Here is a 17,127-nt window from a genome sequence, read left to right as displayed (position 1 = left end):
CTTGACCGATTGTGAAGGAAGTTTCTTTGATCTTAATTAAGAGGAATCTAAGAACCTTTATACAGTCATAAGATTTGGACCTAACCAATTTCATTAGTATAAAGGTTATTCCTTAATAGAGGTGTAAATACCCTAATCTAAAATTTTCTTAGGAAATCGTGTGATTAGGGATATTATTAGATATTTAATTAAACCTATGGTTATTAGGAATTACATATCCTAGTTTATCTAACATGAAATCAGATCTTTCACTTCGTTTAAATGAATAGAAGGCTCTATTGTCTTGATCTAGCACTGAATCTTCACTCCCTTGGACACTGGAAAAAGTGTCAGTGGTTACCACTATCAGGATCATGCTTTAGACTCTAGCTGTTTAACTATTAACAGACTTGTGCTCCAGCCAATTTACACCATTTCTAACATCAGAATGCAATGTACAATTTGCTTATTATGATCTACACAGAAATAGATCAGGAAGAGACGGGAATTGTTTGGAAAATTATAAGTCAATACAAGATCCAACAGACACCTATTCCTCATTCCTCAAATGATTAATGTCTTCCAATTTCAAAGTAAAAAAATAAAATAAAAAATGCCTCAAGAAAGTCTTACAATCTCCATTGAAATTGAAGAAAACTACGACCAATGCACCGCATCCCAACAGATAACAATCATCCATCTACAACACAAGAACAGAAGATAATTTTATGGACTTAAAATTTGCAACCGTTTTGACCATAAATTGCAGTTTAGATACAAACAAACAAAGTGTAATGAGATAAAAAGTTTGATTTTATTATTTGCTACCAAGTCAAAAGTAAAAGTTCACAACTGAAACTTCATAAGCAAGATAAAACATAAGTGCAACATTAAGTCTCCAAGCCAAACTCTGAAGTCTGCTAATAAGGAATCATCACAGCCCTAAACAAAGAAAAAGTGAAAGTCAAAAGGAGCTTAGGAAGGATTTAGAAGGAGAAGGTGGCAGCACCCAGAATACGATTAACTCATAACAGTCAAAAATAATTTTTCCGCTCCAGCCACTCATTCTTTCAACATTCTCATCTTGAATAATAATTATTGGCATGTCCCAAAATTATTCTATAACCATAAAGTACAATTACTCAACTGCCATGTGAAGTAATTAAAGCAAATCCAAGATATAAGGACAAATCTTTGCTGTGGATGCAACCCATTAAACATGAGTGCAGAAAATGTTTCATCAGAGAATGCAATGAAGAAGCCATTGGTTAACCTGAACCCAAATTGTACATATGTGCAATCCTTGAAGTTATTTGTCATCATCATCATCATCATACTACAGACAGATTATCTTTTCCACCTTGTCCAGCTATAGAAACACACAAGAATCATCTACAAAACCCTAGTAAAAAGCTGTATTTTACCACCTTGTCTTAGGGCGCAATTACATAAAACTTTGCTCGAACCCTCTGATATTCATCATACATCATCATTGCAAGCTGAGTGAATACAACAAATTAGTATTGTTATTGTTATTGTTATTATTATTATTATTATTACTATCCTTATATGATTATACTGACATGAATAACAAAGACAAAGAAAGAGTTGTTCAGCTAGGATTTTCACATTGGACTACACTTCTGCATTTCCATTCAAAGTTTCATTCTTTGTATCAGCAGAAAATAGCACAAATCATATTAATGAAAGGAATACAACTGCCATAGAAACACAAAACTGAAATATACTTTTACACATAAACTCAAAACTCTGCTAGACAATGTCTACTATTTGAATTATAGATAAAAGTTAAAACAATAAATATAATAAGAGTGGAATGTAAACATAACTATGTCCAACCAAACAAAAAACATAAAATAAACAATTGTTATAGGGGATACAGAAAACAAATTCTTAAAATTTTATTGTTATCAAACATAGAGAGTGCATCCTCTCAAATTTCCACGTAATTTTAAATTGAGGGTTCTCATCTAGTCTACTGGAGAACAGTTGCAATTAACACTCTCAAAAGTTGACAACAAAAACATATCCAAATCACTCCATATTTGATGCTTGATCCTCATCTAGTCTTGTCTTGCCCTACAAAAGACAAAGCACATGCATTCTTTCATTGTGCAAGACAGTAGAAATAGAGAGAAAGATGGGATCACCGAATGAAAAGAAGGAATTTTGGAAGAAAATAGGCAAAAAGATGGTCTCACACATTTAATGTCTTGGCCACACTTCCAGCCATCATCATCTAACATCACCCCCCTTCTCAGAAAAAGAAAAAAGAAAAAGAATTTAAAGGAAAAACAATTAGGCCACCTAGATTGTAGGCAAAGATTATAATTCTGTGCATGTAAAGTTGCCCATTTCTCGTGAACCTATGCAAAACTCGACACCATTGAAATGTAGACCTAAGTAATGCTAAAAGGTGCATTCTTGATATTCTAATTCAGGGAGGTATTTTGATCTTTTATAGAGGCCCAGCCAGGTAGCTGCCAAAAGCCCAAAATGCATGAAGATGATGGTCAGAGGCTAAACAAAGAAAAGCACTTTATTTATTCTCTACCAATTCTAATCTCCTTTACTATTCTCTTCCCGGCATAAATCTCTATATTTGACTTCTAAATATCACTAGGCTTCAGACAAAAAGAAATATATAAAACATAAAAAGCCTAGATAACTAGTATGGAATCGCTAAAGGAAAACCCCATTTCAGTTTGGAGCACAAAAGTAAATATACTCTGCAACTAAAAACAACTCAAGATTCAGACCATGAATTCAATCATTAACCAAATAATTCTTCTGTCTATATTACTAGTCTTTCTACTCTGATTGTCATTTACAATTCACAACCTTGATCATGACCTCATCGACTCCAACTTCCAAGATCGGCAGAACTTGTAATGTACACAAAACGAAACGAGATTGAGCACGCCGCAAGTAAATGAAACTCACTACACAACATACACTAACTCAGCATTTTCCAATTCCAATGCCACAAACAACACATTTCAGCAAAAACCAACCACAATTTACGAATCCAACAAATTCAATTCGAATGCAAAAGAGGGAATACCTTCAGGGGTCCAACCGTAGGAGCGTTGCGAGACGGAGAGCATCGAGGTGAGCAATGCAGAGGCTGTGGCCGTGTGGTAGGGAAGCAACGTCTCCACGCAGCAGCTCAACTCCACAGGCGACCTTCACAAAGCTCAAACAAACAAGATATTCAAAAATGTTAAACCGAAACTGAAAATAAACAAATATAACAAATTTAGGGGTTTAGGGTTTGGTGGGTGAAATTGGGTTTACCTGAAAATGGGGTTTTTGTTTTGTTTGGGGATGGTGAATGGTGCGGCGGAGGGTTTGGGTCGGGCTGCGGAGGCGACCCGAGAACCCAGAGTGGTTCTGGCCGCGGCGGAGCGGAGCATGGACCTAGCGGCGAAGGAGGCCATGGCTTTTGGGGTTTTAGGATCGGCGACTGTGAGCACTTGGGAACGTGGACAAGAGGCTTTTGGGGTTTTGGGATGTTGGGTGTAGGTATCGGGTGTGTTTTTGTGTATATTTGCTACTATGTGTGTGCCACGTGGCACATGATTACGGGCACGATATTCAATTGTGATTACGGATTTCTTTTTACACTGCATTCCGTAACACCTCGATGAATCAAAGAGAATTTATTTAAATAAAAAAAAGTAGATTACATATAAAAACTGAAATTAAGAAAATTGATTTGGTCTCGATTACAGAAACTATGAGTCTGCGGAACTAGTTCCAAAATCTGCTTATGCATCTGCGGCTTGATTTCTTTCACGAAATAGAGCATCCTATAACACTTTAATGGTTCAATTGGTTACAAGCCTACGAGACTAGACTCGGCGTGGATTTATAATCGGACATTTCTTTTGTGCGATTGCGATGATGTCTTAATGGCTACAAATTCACAGGATTAGACTCAACATGAATTTTTTTCCTAATATAATCGACATTTGTTTTGCATGATACATTTATGAATTTTGACATTTCCTCTTTCATTTGGATAACAAGGAGAGAGATCATAAGTATAGCTAATTTTATTGGCAGTACAAAAGCACCTGATATGACAATTAGGATCTCAAACACTCTCATCATTTAGAAGAGCCAAACAAACTCAGCAAGGCATATGGTATATATGGCAATTTGGGAAGAAATCAAGTACAACAATGCTCTCGATTATCAACATGTCAACTGTGAACTTTGCAGGAGTTACAATGAGCAACTCATTTTTCTACAGAAATTGGTATTAGTGTTTGCCTTCAAACTTTGGCTTCTTAGACTTGTTCTTGCTCCTGCTCATCTTTACAAGAGCACCAAGCAGCAGCGGTAAGCAAATCCGTCTAGACATGTTTACTTGATGTCTTCTGGAGACATCAGAATTTCGTGAACTAGCTCTTAAAGAAACCCTGTCATGTTCTTCGAATCTAGTTGGATTCGGGTAGTACAAGCGCCCTCTATCGTTGGTTCGAATCCCAATTAGCCGGCCTAGTGACATGCTGTGGTCTTGGAAAAAGGATGCTGTAGACTGCTTATTGGTTTCACAATAACAAGCAGCACCGACACATCAGAATAGTATCCAAAAATGAAAGCAAGCATAAAAGATTTAGAGTGATAAATGTGAATATGCTATAGTTAAGAATTATAATTACCTCAGTGTCGAGGTTTGAGGAAGAAAATGAGGTGAAACTAGTAGAAGGTACATGGTGTCTTATAACAGCAGCTGGTAAGCTCTCCCCCAGTCTAAGCCTTAGACTCATAATCTCAAGCCCTAGAGGCCATCCATGATGCATTTCATGATCCTACAAAAATACCAATTCGACAATAAATAGTTTGTTCAGTAATTCGGGCTAGTACGTAATGAGAAAGAATAACCGGCTCTGAAAACCATATAGAAGCCTAGGCAGAACTTGAATTTCTAGTCTCTACATAAATCAGAACTTTAGACTCAGAAGAAGATACCTTGGTTTCTAATGGCAGGGAGAGTATAAGTTTCTTAGCTTCACGGTGGTGATTATTTAATGATCATATTAGGTGATCATTGGGGTTGACCATAAACTAATGAAATTGTTTAGGTCTACCTGCTCAGTTAGTCAACAGCTCCACTAAATTTCTAATGAAATATTTACCATCAATCAGAATAGGTATCTGGGGAAAAACAATACTGTGCTAATAATTAAACAAAAAAAGCACTGTAAGATTTGGCATGGACTGCCTACTTGGACTGTTGGACAAAAGTAAAGTTGAGGGAAACCACATGGTTAGACAAATTTATGATCATGATATTACATCAACACAGAACACTTTCTTGTTGAAATTCTAATGCTAAAAGCTCTGTTTTCTGGGATTAATTTTCAATTCCATATTTTGCAGATTCCAACTAGGTGAAAATCTGAACCTCAGCATAAGATCTCTAATCTCTAATATGTTTCACACAGAACATTTAAAGCATGAGGGCATTGATTTATGGCAGATTGAAGCCTTGAAATCATGATCTAAGATTTTCTAACACTATTCTTATTCTTACTGATATTCTAACTAACCCAGATCAGAACAGAGTTTGCTGATGCAAAAGGTGATATGCTTTGCAAACCCAGAACACTGAAAACATCCATGTTCTTCTTCAAAACACATCAAAAAAATCCCATTAGCCACAACCAAACAGAGGCAGTGAAACTAGACAAAGCCTCTCAGAACACCAAGAACCCAATTCAACAGCAATAACTATAATGAGTCTGTGACCTAGACTTGAACCAGAGGCAAACAAAGTTTCAGTTCTCATACTGAAAATTAACCATACATATACAGATGAAGACAGAAGATAGAATTAAGAAACAGAGACGAAACTTAAAATGAAAGTTTATAGAAATCATTCTAGAACTAGTAACATGTAAAACTTGCAGTGTTAAGGTTCAAAGTTACCTCTGTGACCATGGCTTGAAGAACCTGAGAAGAAGAAGATTATCAGAGGAAATCTCACGCACACTAAGAAATAGTTTATGGAGATAATAAACTACAACCCCGTTATGTATTCTTTCTTAAAAAAAAAGACTACATCAGCAGATTAATGAGCTCGGGTCCTACCTCGATGTACACTCAAGCCTTTAATTTAGCTGCAAATTCACACCACCTTGTGTTTCTTAATTTAAGCATTTGATAGTTACCACTATTGGAACATAAATCAACAGTTTAACTACCAATTAAGTTCACCAACTCTGTAATTTAATGATTTTGTTACAAGAATTTATAATCACCATGGTTTCATCTTTTTCGTGTTTTCTTTTCGTGCAAGAACATGAAGTTGAGTATTCTGAATTAGCATGTGGAAACATCTAATGGGTTTAGTTAGGTGGGATCATTTAGACATGGGAAGCGATATATATTTATTAGGAGACACAAGAGGGGTTGAAGCTGTTGAGCAATCTCTTCTACCCTTTTCATTTTCTCAAAAGCTTAGCTCACACTTGGAACTTTGCTACTTAAGTTTGATGATCATGACATGTTAACCTTAATTTGTAATTGCAGTGAAATAATGGCAACGGTAATGGGATAACTAATCGTGATCAATGTAGAAAATTGAGTGCTATCTACGAACAAACAAAATCATTGAAAAACAGAATTGCAGTATTGAATTAACTGGGATTTGAGACTAAGTTTGTTTTTTCATTCTCATTGTATTTACATTTTAGGCTAATTACACTTTCCATTCTCAAAAATAGTGTTATGTACCTATGACTCCATTATGCAAACATTCCATTTTCATCTTTCATCTTCAAAGTAATGAATAAAGCAACATTTTACACCAAATTTGAAGGATGTAACAAAATTCACTCAAATATAATGTCTTGTTTGTACAAATTTTAAGTAACGCTCACTCATAAAAATAAAAAATAAAGTCTAGAGATCACATATCAAATGTGGACATTGGATTAGAATGTTACTTTTAGTCACTTCGAAAATGAAAAGAGAACTTCAAGTGTTAATGAACCCTACATTATTTGTTTTGAAGTACATCGACATTTCCAAGAAATTTCAAAGTGGTTGCAGCACTTGGCCTTGTCGTCTGTATAGGACTATCATTCATGGTAATATGGGACCAAGCTCGAACAAAAATGGAGGACGTGGGGTTAATATATCAGGCTGTGAAGAGCCTGCAATATCAGGTACCCATATATATTGCTTATTTTAATTTAAGAGGAAGTTTAGTTCGGTTTTCATTTCATGTACAATGTACTCACAAATTGCAGCTTCAAAGTCTCTGAAAATGAAAATGATAGCAGGTGAAACATGCAAACAAAATTGAAGAGGCATGAGCTGTAATCGTACAAGCTCTGCGTGCTGTGATGATGACTGCAATTTTAAGTTTTTAACTGCAAGAGTATTATAACAATCAACAATGGAGTTTGGGTTGCTAAACCTATTATTTCATATTATTTTTGCTCAAGAATACATAAATTTTTTTTTTTAGGGAGACAAATAAATTCATACCTAACTTGTTTTACTTGTCTAGTTGTCTTTGTTTTAGTTTTTTTTTAAGACAATTCATTGAACATCTTGTCTTCATTGTTTGCGGAAAATTCTATAATACATACCCGTATGTCATACACACATTTATAAATATGACAACAAATTTGTTCTCAGAGTGGTAAAGTTGAGTCCTATTTTGTGTAATCTTAGTTTTATTAGTAGTAATTACATCACCTATGACTTTGTTACATGTTTTGAGCAAATTCGTTGTCAATGTTGTAATTTTTATTTTATTATATGTAAATAGTGTAAATGAATATGGTAACTTTGTTATCAATGTTGTAATTTTGATTCATATAAGTTGTAATTTTTGTTCAAATAGATGTAAAATGAGTGTATGATAAACATTACAGTACCATAGCTTGTCCCTTTTACTCTTCTAAATACCTATATATTTTTTCTCTACATGTAAGTATCTCTAGATAAGTGCCTACATTCTTAAAGAAAACACGATCCACAACACGTAGAATTATTCAATACTTGAATAAATGTGAGGGAGGAGGTACCTACCATATTGAGTCCACCCTTGCCCTTTTGCTGATCGATTTCATGTCCTCGAACTTCTTGGACATGCACGCATTGTTGCAAGCTGAAGTCATACTACTCAGATGAATCCATAATTTGATAAAACTCTTGAATAATGATCCATTTGTTACTAGAGAAACCAGTGAATTAATGCATACGAGGGCAAGCGATACAATCGCTTCATGTCCTCAAGCAACCTATTGTAAAGTTTCATGTTATATTTGATCGGAGGACAAGTTGCTCGATAAAATACTTCAAAGAAGAATTCAGGTTCTAACATAAACTGATAAACTTGTGTCCTCATTGAACCCTAGTGGCATACTCACCAACAACCGCGCGACGGCAGAGAAACTGGAAAGAGAAATGAAGGGTGGGGTTTAGACTTTAGATCACCAAACTGTAACACTGTGAAGATAAGGCTGAGATCGACATGCATGAAAGTGAAGGTGACAATGAGCAGTCACAAGGAAAGGAATGATTAGTCGAGTAGGTCAGGTTTGGGGACCCAAAATATAAACAAGCTAGCAGCAGGTCCGAAATTAAGTTTCACCAGACGTGGCCAACACAGTTGCACAGCTTCTAAAAAGTATTGTTTTGGTCGTGGTCGATGGCAAAGCCAAAGCAGCCGACACTCCCCATTTCCTAATTCCAATATTTTGGATATCCCAACCCACACGGCACACTGCATTGTTACTAATTTTCTTTTTCTTGTATTACACAAGGACTCTCAATTGTAGAAGTTCATGTTAGATTCCTAAAAATTCATTTGATACATTTATTAAAAGTTGGACCTCTTGAATTCATCGAGACTTTAAACATCGAAAAATTAGTTGTGCATTGATTCTTTTGATTCGGATGTGCACAATTTTGTTCATTTTCTCAAGTGAAAAAAGAAATTAATTAAAATTGGGGGATGACTTTAGCTGACTATAGACCATTCTACTCGTTACACGACCCTTTTTTTTCATAATCTTCTAGGAATTAACGACATTAGTCATAGTTCTTCACTTAATAAGAAATGAAGCATATATTTTTTTTTTTAAAGGGGCTGGTGCGGCTGCCCTCAAGCCTGAAAGATAATGATTTTGTAATTGGATTGCATACCTCAAACTTGAGATTGCTTTTCTATTTATATTAGAGTTGGGTCCATATACAATGATTGTGAGATTCAATGATAGTAACAGTTACAAAATCAGATAGTTAGAATCAAGTTAATTAATACAAAAGGAAATAAAGACATTGATACAGTCTTTAAGAGAATGATTCAATCTTTAATAGGTGATTTGCCGTTATCAATTTCCATTGATTTATCACCTCCCCGCAAGCTGACGGGGCGTGCACGAACAGGAAGCTTGAGAACTAGGGAAGAGAATCTAGCAGATGGCAAACCTTTTGTAAATAGATCTGCAATCATATTAGTTGTGCAAAGATAGTGAACTATAAGCTCATGATGAACCACCTTTTCACGGACATAGTGATAATCGACCTCCACATGGCGAGTCCGAGTGTGAAAGACTGGATTAGATGCTAGAGAAAGAGCGCTGATATTGTCACACCATAAAGTGGGACAAGAGAAAGGCAATTTGAGATCTTTGAAGGGATGGCGGAACCATGAAATGGTTGCTGCTGTATAAGCAAGCTGACGATATTCAGCTTCTGTGCTTGACCGAGAGACACCTCCTTGTTTCTTAGAAGACCAAGATATTAAATTAGGACCCAAATAGATGCAAGAGCCACCAGTGGAGATTCGGTCATCTGGATCTCCAGCATAATCCGCATAAGAGAAAGCATTTATATTTAAAGAACCAGGCCTATAAAAGAGACCATGATTGTGAGTTTTCTTGATGTACCGTAGAATACGTTTCACTGCAACCCAATGTGTGGTGGTAGGCTTATGTAAAAGTTGACAAACTTGATTAACAGCAAAGGCAATATCCGGACGTGTGATTGTGAGGTATTGAAGGGCGCCGACAACACTTCGAAAAGCAGTAGGATCAGATAAGGCATCACCATCATTAATGCTCAAACGTTTACCACTTACAGCTGGAGTGGCATAGGGTTTGGCATCAAGCATATCTGTGCGGCGTAATAGATCCAGAGCATATTTAGATTGAGTGAGGGAGAGACCAGCAGCAGAACGTTGAACTTCAATACCCAAAAAATAGTGGAGATTGCCGAGATCTTTCATAGAGAATAGTTTGCCCAAATGAATAATAAGTGTAGCAATAGAGGATGAATTATTGCCCGTGATCAGAATATCATCAACATAGATTAATAAATAAATGAGCATAGTTCCAGAATGGTAGACAAATAGGGAAGAGTCAACCATGGAAGAGACAAAACCCAGTTCTTCAAGATATGAGGAGAAGCAAGAAAACCATGCCCGTGGTGCCTGTTTGAGGCCATATAATGATCGGGTTAATTTGCAAACAAAATGAGGGAACTGAGCATCAACAAATCCAGTAGGTTGCTTCATGTATACATCCTCAGTGAGAAATCCATGTAGAAATGCGTTTTGAACATCTAGCTGTTTAATAGACCAACCAAAATTGACAGCAATGGCAAGAATAAGGCGTATGGTAGAATGCTTGACAACAGGGCTGAAAGTCTCACCATAATCAACACCTTCACGTTGATGGAAACCATTTGCCACTAATCGAGCTTTATATCGCTCTATGGAGCCATCAGAACGCCTCTTGATCCGAAAAACCCATTTATTGGGTAAGATATTCATGGACGGGTTGGGTGGAACAAGAGTCCATGTACCAGCTTGTTGGAGAGCATTGAATTCCTCACTCATGGCATGACGCCATTCAAGCTGCTTGACTGCTTGACTATATGTCTTGGGTTCAATGAGTTCGTTTGGAACAGAAGCAACAGCAGCATATTTGGGATTGGGCTTGCGTATACCACACTTTCCTCTTGTAAGCATATTATGAGGTGGGACTGCAGGTGGTGGAGGAGGCACTGGTGGGTGAGGAACGATAGGAGCAGCGGCATGGGTATTGTTCGAAGGAAGAGAGGCAACAATTGAAGGTGATGGTAGTGGAAGTAGTACTGGAGGTAGTCATCGTAACAAGGGAAAAGGGAGAGAGAAAAAAAAATTTGTGTCGTTAGACTAGGGCTGTGATACCATGAAAGATAATGATTTGGATTGCATACCTCAAACTTGAGATTGCTTTTCTATTTATATTAGAGTTGGGTCCATATACAATGATTGTGAGATTCAATGATAGTAACAGTTACAAAATCAGATAGCTAGAATCAAGCTAATTAATACAAAAGGAAATAAAGACATTGATACAGTCTTTAAGAGAATGATTCAATCTTTAATAGGTGATTTACCGTTATCAATTTCCATTGATTTATCAAAGCCTTGATTAATGAAATTGCAGAATATAAGGGGGGGAAGTAGAGCCTAAACCCCAGATTACAATAAGCATAAAGAGATAATCCTGAAACAATACCAAGACTCTCTACAAAATCTATGTATTTTAACAAGCACCAATTAGCAAAGAGTGCACAAAAAACTACTCTATTTGCTTTGACATAGCGGTGACATACCAGAAAGATAACTCTATTACGAAGAAGCATCATTACAAATAGCACAGCTTTCCCACTATGTTGCCGCACGGAAATAAATCCGGTGACACTCAATTTCATCTTACCACTAGGAGGTTGCGTCCATTTGATCAAGCAAATAGTTCGCCGCCTCGCTAGGCCAGACAAGGCACACTGAGTGTGCATACCGGGACAAAGCCCACGTCGCCCTACCCAAAAGTGATAGGGACTTATTGTTGGCATAAAGCCACCTCGTACTAAAAGTAAATAACATAAAAACAAAGCAGTAAAAAAAATTAGGTCAAGGGTTAAAGCCCAGACCAACAAAGCTGGGTCAAGGGCCCATACCCAAAGATCATCAGGCCCAAGCTTGAGTAAACGGTTGCAGAGCCCAACACATCGCACCCATCCTACCGGCGCCGTACCACCACCAGCCACGTCGCCGTCCCCTACCGCCCACCGACTCGCCACGCTGCCCTTCCTCAGGTCGGAACCAAAGCACCCAAACCAGATCGGGATCAACTGATCCGATCTCAACCCAGTGGATCTCGGCGCTGCTCCCAGACGATTGTCACCATTTGGCGACCTCCAAGCTCGTGTCAACACCTCGAACCACCGAGCAGATCCTCCGTGCTCCTCCCAAGGCCAAGACGACAGCGGCTCCGCCATCCTGCCATCTTCCCACCTCTGCCCTTTTCCGTCAAACCATATAGGCTCTCCGGTGTGCAACGCCAGCGCTCCGCAACCTCTACTCCAACTGGACCACCCTTCACCGGACACAAGGTCCCATCTGTCCAGTTCGGCGACAACGCTGGGAGGGCACGCCGCCGGACAAGGATAACTCCCACTCGGCGTTTCTCTTTTCTTCAGCTAGGGTTTCTCTCACCTATTATCTCTCCACTTACTGTTAGATTTATTTCCCCTAATCTGAGGACTCTACCTCGCAAACTTATGAAGCATAATTTTTACTGGCAAACAAATCGTTAGCAAAAGGTGTTCAATAAATAAATAATTGCGGACGAAAGTTGGTCTGAAGAAGGTGTTCAATAGGTAAAAAATTAGGAGGGGCATTGCTTTTGCCCACAAATAAATCATCTGTAAAAGATGCTCCACGTAACTTTATCAACTTATTCTTAATTTCATTAAACTAATTCAATTTTCTAGTGTTTGGCCTACTCTCTTAGGATCCTAAATAAGATGTGATAGCCAAATGGAGGAAGGTCGAAAATCAATTGGTAGCCATGATAGCTCACAGCCTCACATGGTCTAATAAAAAGTTCATTAAAAAAAAGTTGGGCTTCTAAATGAACCGTAGGAACCAAAATGGACTGCAGGCAAGTCCATTTTAATCTTTACTCTGTCAAGTCTTATGCCTTCGTTCCCATGACCCATTAACAAACTATGGGCTGCTTTCTCTTTGTTCTATATTTCACCTGGATGACCTCTGAAGTAGTTAGACTCCAATTTTGAATCACATCCCACGACCCAAACTATAGACTATAAGCTTTAAGTATGCTGACACGGTTCATATATATATATATATATATATTTTTTTTTTTTTTGGTGTGAAAATAACACGGTTCATACTTGATGAAGTATGTGGGCTTGCCTGGTTTGGGCCCTGCTTCTCTCCTTTTTCAGTGTGTGCTTCATGCTCATATCCCCGTGGCGGTGATGTTGTTCTTCGCGAAGGTGTTGATTTCGATCTTCTAGCGGTTCCCGAGTTGTAGCTCGTTTGTTGGGCCTCTGTTTCTGTTTTTCCTTAGTTGGCCCAGTTTGGATGGTTTCTGTTTAATATAAGGTTCTCTTTTCTGCCAAAAAAAAAACCTTGATGAAGTTTATTGCGAAAACTCTAAAACCTAAGTCCTAACTTAAAGTTATTTTTACGGTAAGATGTTATATATAATGAGACACTATGATGAACCTGAAATTTTGGGTGGGCATGATTATTAGTACTCTTACATGCTTCTCACACCATCATCATGAGTCCTACTACAATTATATACGATAACTTGGATGGTACAGAAGTACCTTTTGGTGAAATGGGACTCCACATTCATAAAAGCCCAGCATCAAAAATTTCTTCTACTGAACAACTTGTTACACATTACATTTCTGGTCCCAATTAAATGGGGTAGTTTAAAATATAAATGTCACATGCATATGCTTGGATGGATAGAAACCCAATTGATGATGACCTAAAATGAAGAAATGAACAGAAACAAAAAAATTGGTGTGGTTTTAAAGGGTCTTGATTTTTCTAGCTAGCCTTGAAAACATTCACCAGAATTTTGCAGTTTATTGGCAAACTTGACATATAGCTTTTGCTATTAGGTGACCTGCTACCCTATATATGGTCCCAAATTAATTAAGTGGGTAAGTTTATATTGACGTATTGTAAATGCTCATGGATATGCATGTATTTGTTGAAGTGGATGAATGTGGAAGATAGTTAGATATAACTGACCTACCAAATTTTGATTGTTGACTTGTGTTCTTTTTACAGACTCACCGTGGAATGTGATTATTGAGAGACCACAAAACCATACCATTCTGCTTTTCACAAAACGAGATGCGTATTATGACTAATGATTGGTGTAATTTACTGTGCTGATAATTTTCCAAAGGATGGTTAATCTAGCAAACCTTTGACTCTACCTTGTTTTTAACTACTTACCATAAGAGAATCGATCCCTAGGCAACTATAAACATTGTATATACTTACTTGACATATTCAATAGCGGTCTGTTAAGAAGGCTGAGAGTATCTCCAATCGATATGCCATATTCATATGTCATGTAAGTCTAAAGGTATGTTAAGAAGTGATACACTATCATTTCGACAGATGCCTTCGTCCATGTGAGATGCGAATTACATCATGTATTCTTTTGTAGCCTTAAACTAGTCAATAAAGAAAGGCTATTACAATAGTTATGCGGGTCTCAATTTGTTAGAAACACACAACAAGTTTTGGTATGTCAAATACACGTAAGAATTGGCTATTTGATTAAAGATGCAGACTAATGACTTTTGAGTGAATGTAGGTGATGACCTAGTTCTGGCTTCGTGAAGCTTTGTCCTACACAAACTGTGGTGCATTTCATTTGTCCTTTCCAGATTTGATTCTTGTTGCTCAACTCAGATTTACCCACTTGACGTTGAGCTACAATAGAATAAATAGTCATGCATGTACCCCCAAAAAAAAGAAAAAAAGTTTAGCATAATCAATTAGAAAAAGGGTAAAAACTAAAAAGGCCGGACTAGCATAGAGTAATTAGTACAGATGTGGTTTTTTGGTAAGCTTTGCATTCTCAGTAGCTGCAGTACTGTTAGAAGTCATACTCAATGGCTATCAATTAAGCAGTTGGCTAGGTGGGTGTCTGGTACATTCTATCATTCCTTCTTCATGCTTGAATTTTCAGTAGGCACTCTGATGGTACTACACACTAATGCTGATCTTTTTGTACAGAACTCTCATATTCTTTTCCACCGAGATGACTAAAAAATGATGAACAGAAAATATCGACATGTTTGGATATGTATGTGTGACTCATTCATTACTTCCGCACAGCAGACTCCCGATCTCATTGGCGTATATATGAAAACTGATCGATATACAAATGAACCCCAAAGGATAGGGCACAAATTTAATGCACACAAACCACTTCCACCATTCTCCATAAATTGATGGAATTTTGTTTGTATGCAGTTATAAGACTAGGATGTTAGCAAATAAAAGAGCTAAAATAGGACATAAGATTACAACTAAACAAGAAGAGCAATCATAATATACACTTTATTGACTGTTTTTTAGTCCACAAACTTCAGCTTTTGCAAAAGCATGAACAATTAATACTTATGCAAAATTGCAAACACAGATAGAAAACATACTTAAACAAGCATCAATAAAATAAAGCCTTCATCAAATAATAGCTTATGTTTAATTATGTTTTTCCAACTTAATATCATGATAAATATATCAAAACAAGCAAAAGCCGCGCGCACAGGTAGCTCATCATGGCACAAACTGGTCATCTTCATTCTCTTGGAACTCCTCGTTCTGGTACACGTCGCTGGACTCAAAGGTGTTCCGGTTCCCATTGTTGCTGCCATAGTAACCCCGGTTGTTGTTATTGTTGTTGTTGTTGTACCAGTTTCTTGAATCGACCACCTGGGAATTCTTGTACTGGTTCTGATTATAGTTGTTCTCGCTGTTGGGGTCGTAGTAGTACTTACCATTCTCCAAGAACCTTGTGTCGCTCATGCCTTGCCTCTCAACGTTGTAGTAGTTGTTGCTGTTGCTGTTTTGGGTGGTTGGGGTGGTGGTGGTGGGAGTGGTGTAGCCTCTCTGCTGCGTAAACCTTGTGTCGCTCATGCCTTGCCTCTCAACATTGTAGTAGTTGTTGCTGTTGCTGTTTTGGCTGGTTGGGGTGGTGGTGGGAGTGGTGTAGCCTTTCTGCTGCGTTAACCTTGTGTCACTCATCCCGTTTTGGTTGGTCTCGTAGTTGTTGTTGTAGTAGTTGCTGTTCTTGTTGGGATTGTAGTGTGTGTATGGAATGTTGTTGTTGTCGTCGTTGGCGGTAGTTCTTGTGGTGGTGGTGTATGGTTCACCGTTGGTGGCGGTGGTGGTGTAATGTTCACTGTTGGTGGGGGTGGTGGAGTATGGTACAGCGTTGGTTGTGGTTGTGGTCTTGGTAGAGGGAGGCAGCTCGGTAGACTCGTGGCCGTAGAGACCATAGCCGTTTTGGGTTTGGGGGATGAAGTTTGGCTGTTGCTCTTGCTTGGTCACAACAGTGCTCTCCTTGTTGGGGAGCTCTTCAGTGTTGTGGTTGTCCACATTGGCTACTTTGCTGAAGAAGACACTTCGAGCTTGAACCTGTTGAGAGAAGAGGAGAGATAGCACGAAGAAGAAAGAGAGCAATTTCGCACTAGGAGCCATGGATGATGGCAAGTGATGAAGAAAGAGGGTGCTCTTGCTTTGGACTTTGGAGTAGTGTATAATAGTGTGGAGAGGGTTAGTGGTGAACATCTTTATATAGAGAGGACATTTTCTTTGTCCACCAATTTTTTCCACTCATTAGGTGGAAATGGGCTGTGAGGAGGTTGATGATTGTGGTCCCCAAGGGATAAGCACTTCAAGAATTAGCACTTTGTTTTGTTTCTGTTGTTAAGCAACCATTGTGCTCTCATGTAGATAGAGAGTATACAAACGCGTATAAAGATAATTAGACGGGATATCGTGAACCATAGCTCGACAATTATATTTCAAAACTTTAGGTTATAACGTAATGAACCAACCATATAAAACAATACATACATGATAATCGTCAATTTTTTTACTATTTCAAAGCTAGCTGAAGTTACTTAGTACATGCTTTACATAGCGTAATAAGCATTTATGTAGCTTAATCATCATATCCCTTGATTATTCTTTTGATCTAAGCAAAACCCAAAACTGACAAGAAGATAAATTAGAATAGGACTAGAACCCAGCTA

At 37.8% G+C, this 17,127-nt stretch overlaps 3 protein-coding genes across 7 annotated transcripts; all 3 read right to left on the bottom strand.

Annotated features, from left to right (window-relative positions):
• Positions 1–395: 395 nt before the first annotated feature.
• On the bottom strand, positions 396–3,516 carry LOC133729567 (protein NUCLEAR FUSION DEFECTIVE 6, mitochondrial-like). Of its 4 annotated transcripts, none has more exons than XM_062157109.1 (3): positions 3,298–3,516; positions 3,065–3,186; positions 396–679 (listed from the first exon to the last, which is right to left on the bottom strand). In XM_062157109.1, the coding sequence occupies exons 1-3, from the start codon at positions 3,438–3,440 to the stop codon at positions 672–674; spliced, it is 273 nt and encodes a 90-aa protein (XP_062013093.1). In that variant the 5' UTR covers positions 3,441–3,516; the 3' UTR covers positions 396–671. The 4 variants fall into 4 exon arrangements, with proteins under 4 accessions (XP_062013093.1, XP_062013094.1, XP_062013092.1 ...); XM_062157110.1 differs by lacking the exon at positions 396–679 and adding an exon at positions 775–921; XM_062157108.1 differs by lacking the exon at positions 396–679 and adding an exon at positions 1,228–1,478.
• Positions 3,517–4,010: 494 nt separating this feature from the next.
• Positions 4,011–6,221, bottom strand: LOC133733284 (uncharacterized). Of its 2 annotated transcripts, XM_062160928.1 has the most exons (4): positions 6,103–6,221; positions 5,941–5,964; positions 4,671–4,820; positions 4,011–4,546 (listed from the first exon to the last, which is right to left on the bottom strand). In XM_062160928.1, the coding sequence occupies exons 2-4, from the start codon at positions 5,950–5,952 to the stop codon at positions 4,268–4,270; spliced, it is 441 nt and encodes a 146-aa protein (XP_062016912.1). In that variant the 5' UTR covers positions 5,953–5,964; positions 6,103–6,221; the 3' UTR covers positions 4,011–4,267. The 2 variants fall into 2 exon arrangements, with proteins under 2 accessions (XP_062016912.1, XP_062016911.1); XM_062160927.1 differs by lacking the exon at positions 6,103–6,221 and having other exon boundaries at positions 4,015–4,546; positions 5,941–6,090.
• A 9,176-nt stretch (positions 6,222–15,397) lies between these two features.
• Positions 15,398–16,652, bottom strand: LOC133729565 (protein E6). The gene has a single exon (XM_062157105.1). It carries the CDS (start codon positions 16,568–16,570, stop codon positions 15,647–15,649), a length of 924 nt encoding a protein of 307 aa, XP_062013089.1. The 5' UTR covers positions 16,571–16,652; the 3' UTR covers positions 15,398–15,646.
• Positions 16,653–17,127: the final 475 nt, after the last annotated feature.

The sequence above is a fragment of the Rosa rugosa genome, chromosome 2 (assembly GCF_958449725.1).
Source record: "Rosa rugosa chromosome 2, drRosRugo1.1, whole genome shotgun sequence".
NCBI classification, from domain to species: Eukaryota; Viridiplantae; Streptophyta; class Magnoliopsida; order Rosales; family Rosaceae; genus Rosa; species Rosa rugosa.
Note: the sequence above shows the minus strand (reverse complement) of the source record. Positions and strands in the feature narration are given on the sequence as shown.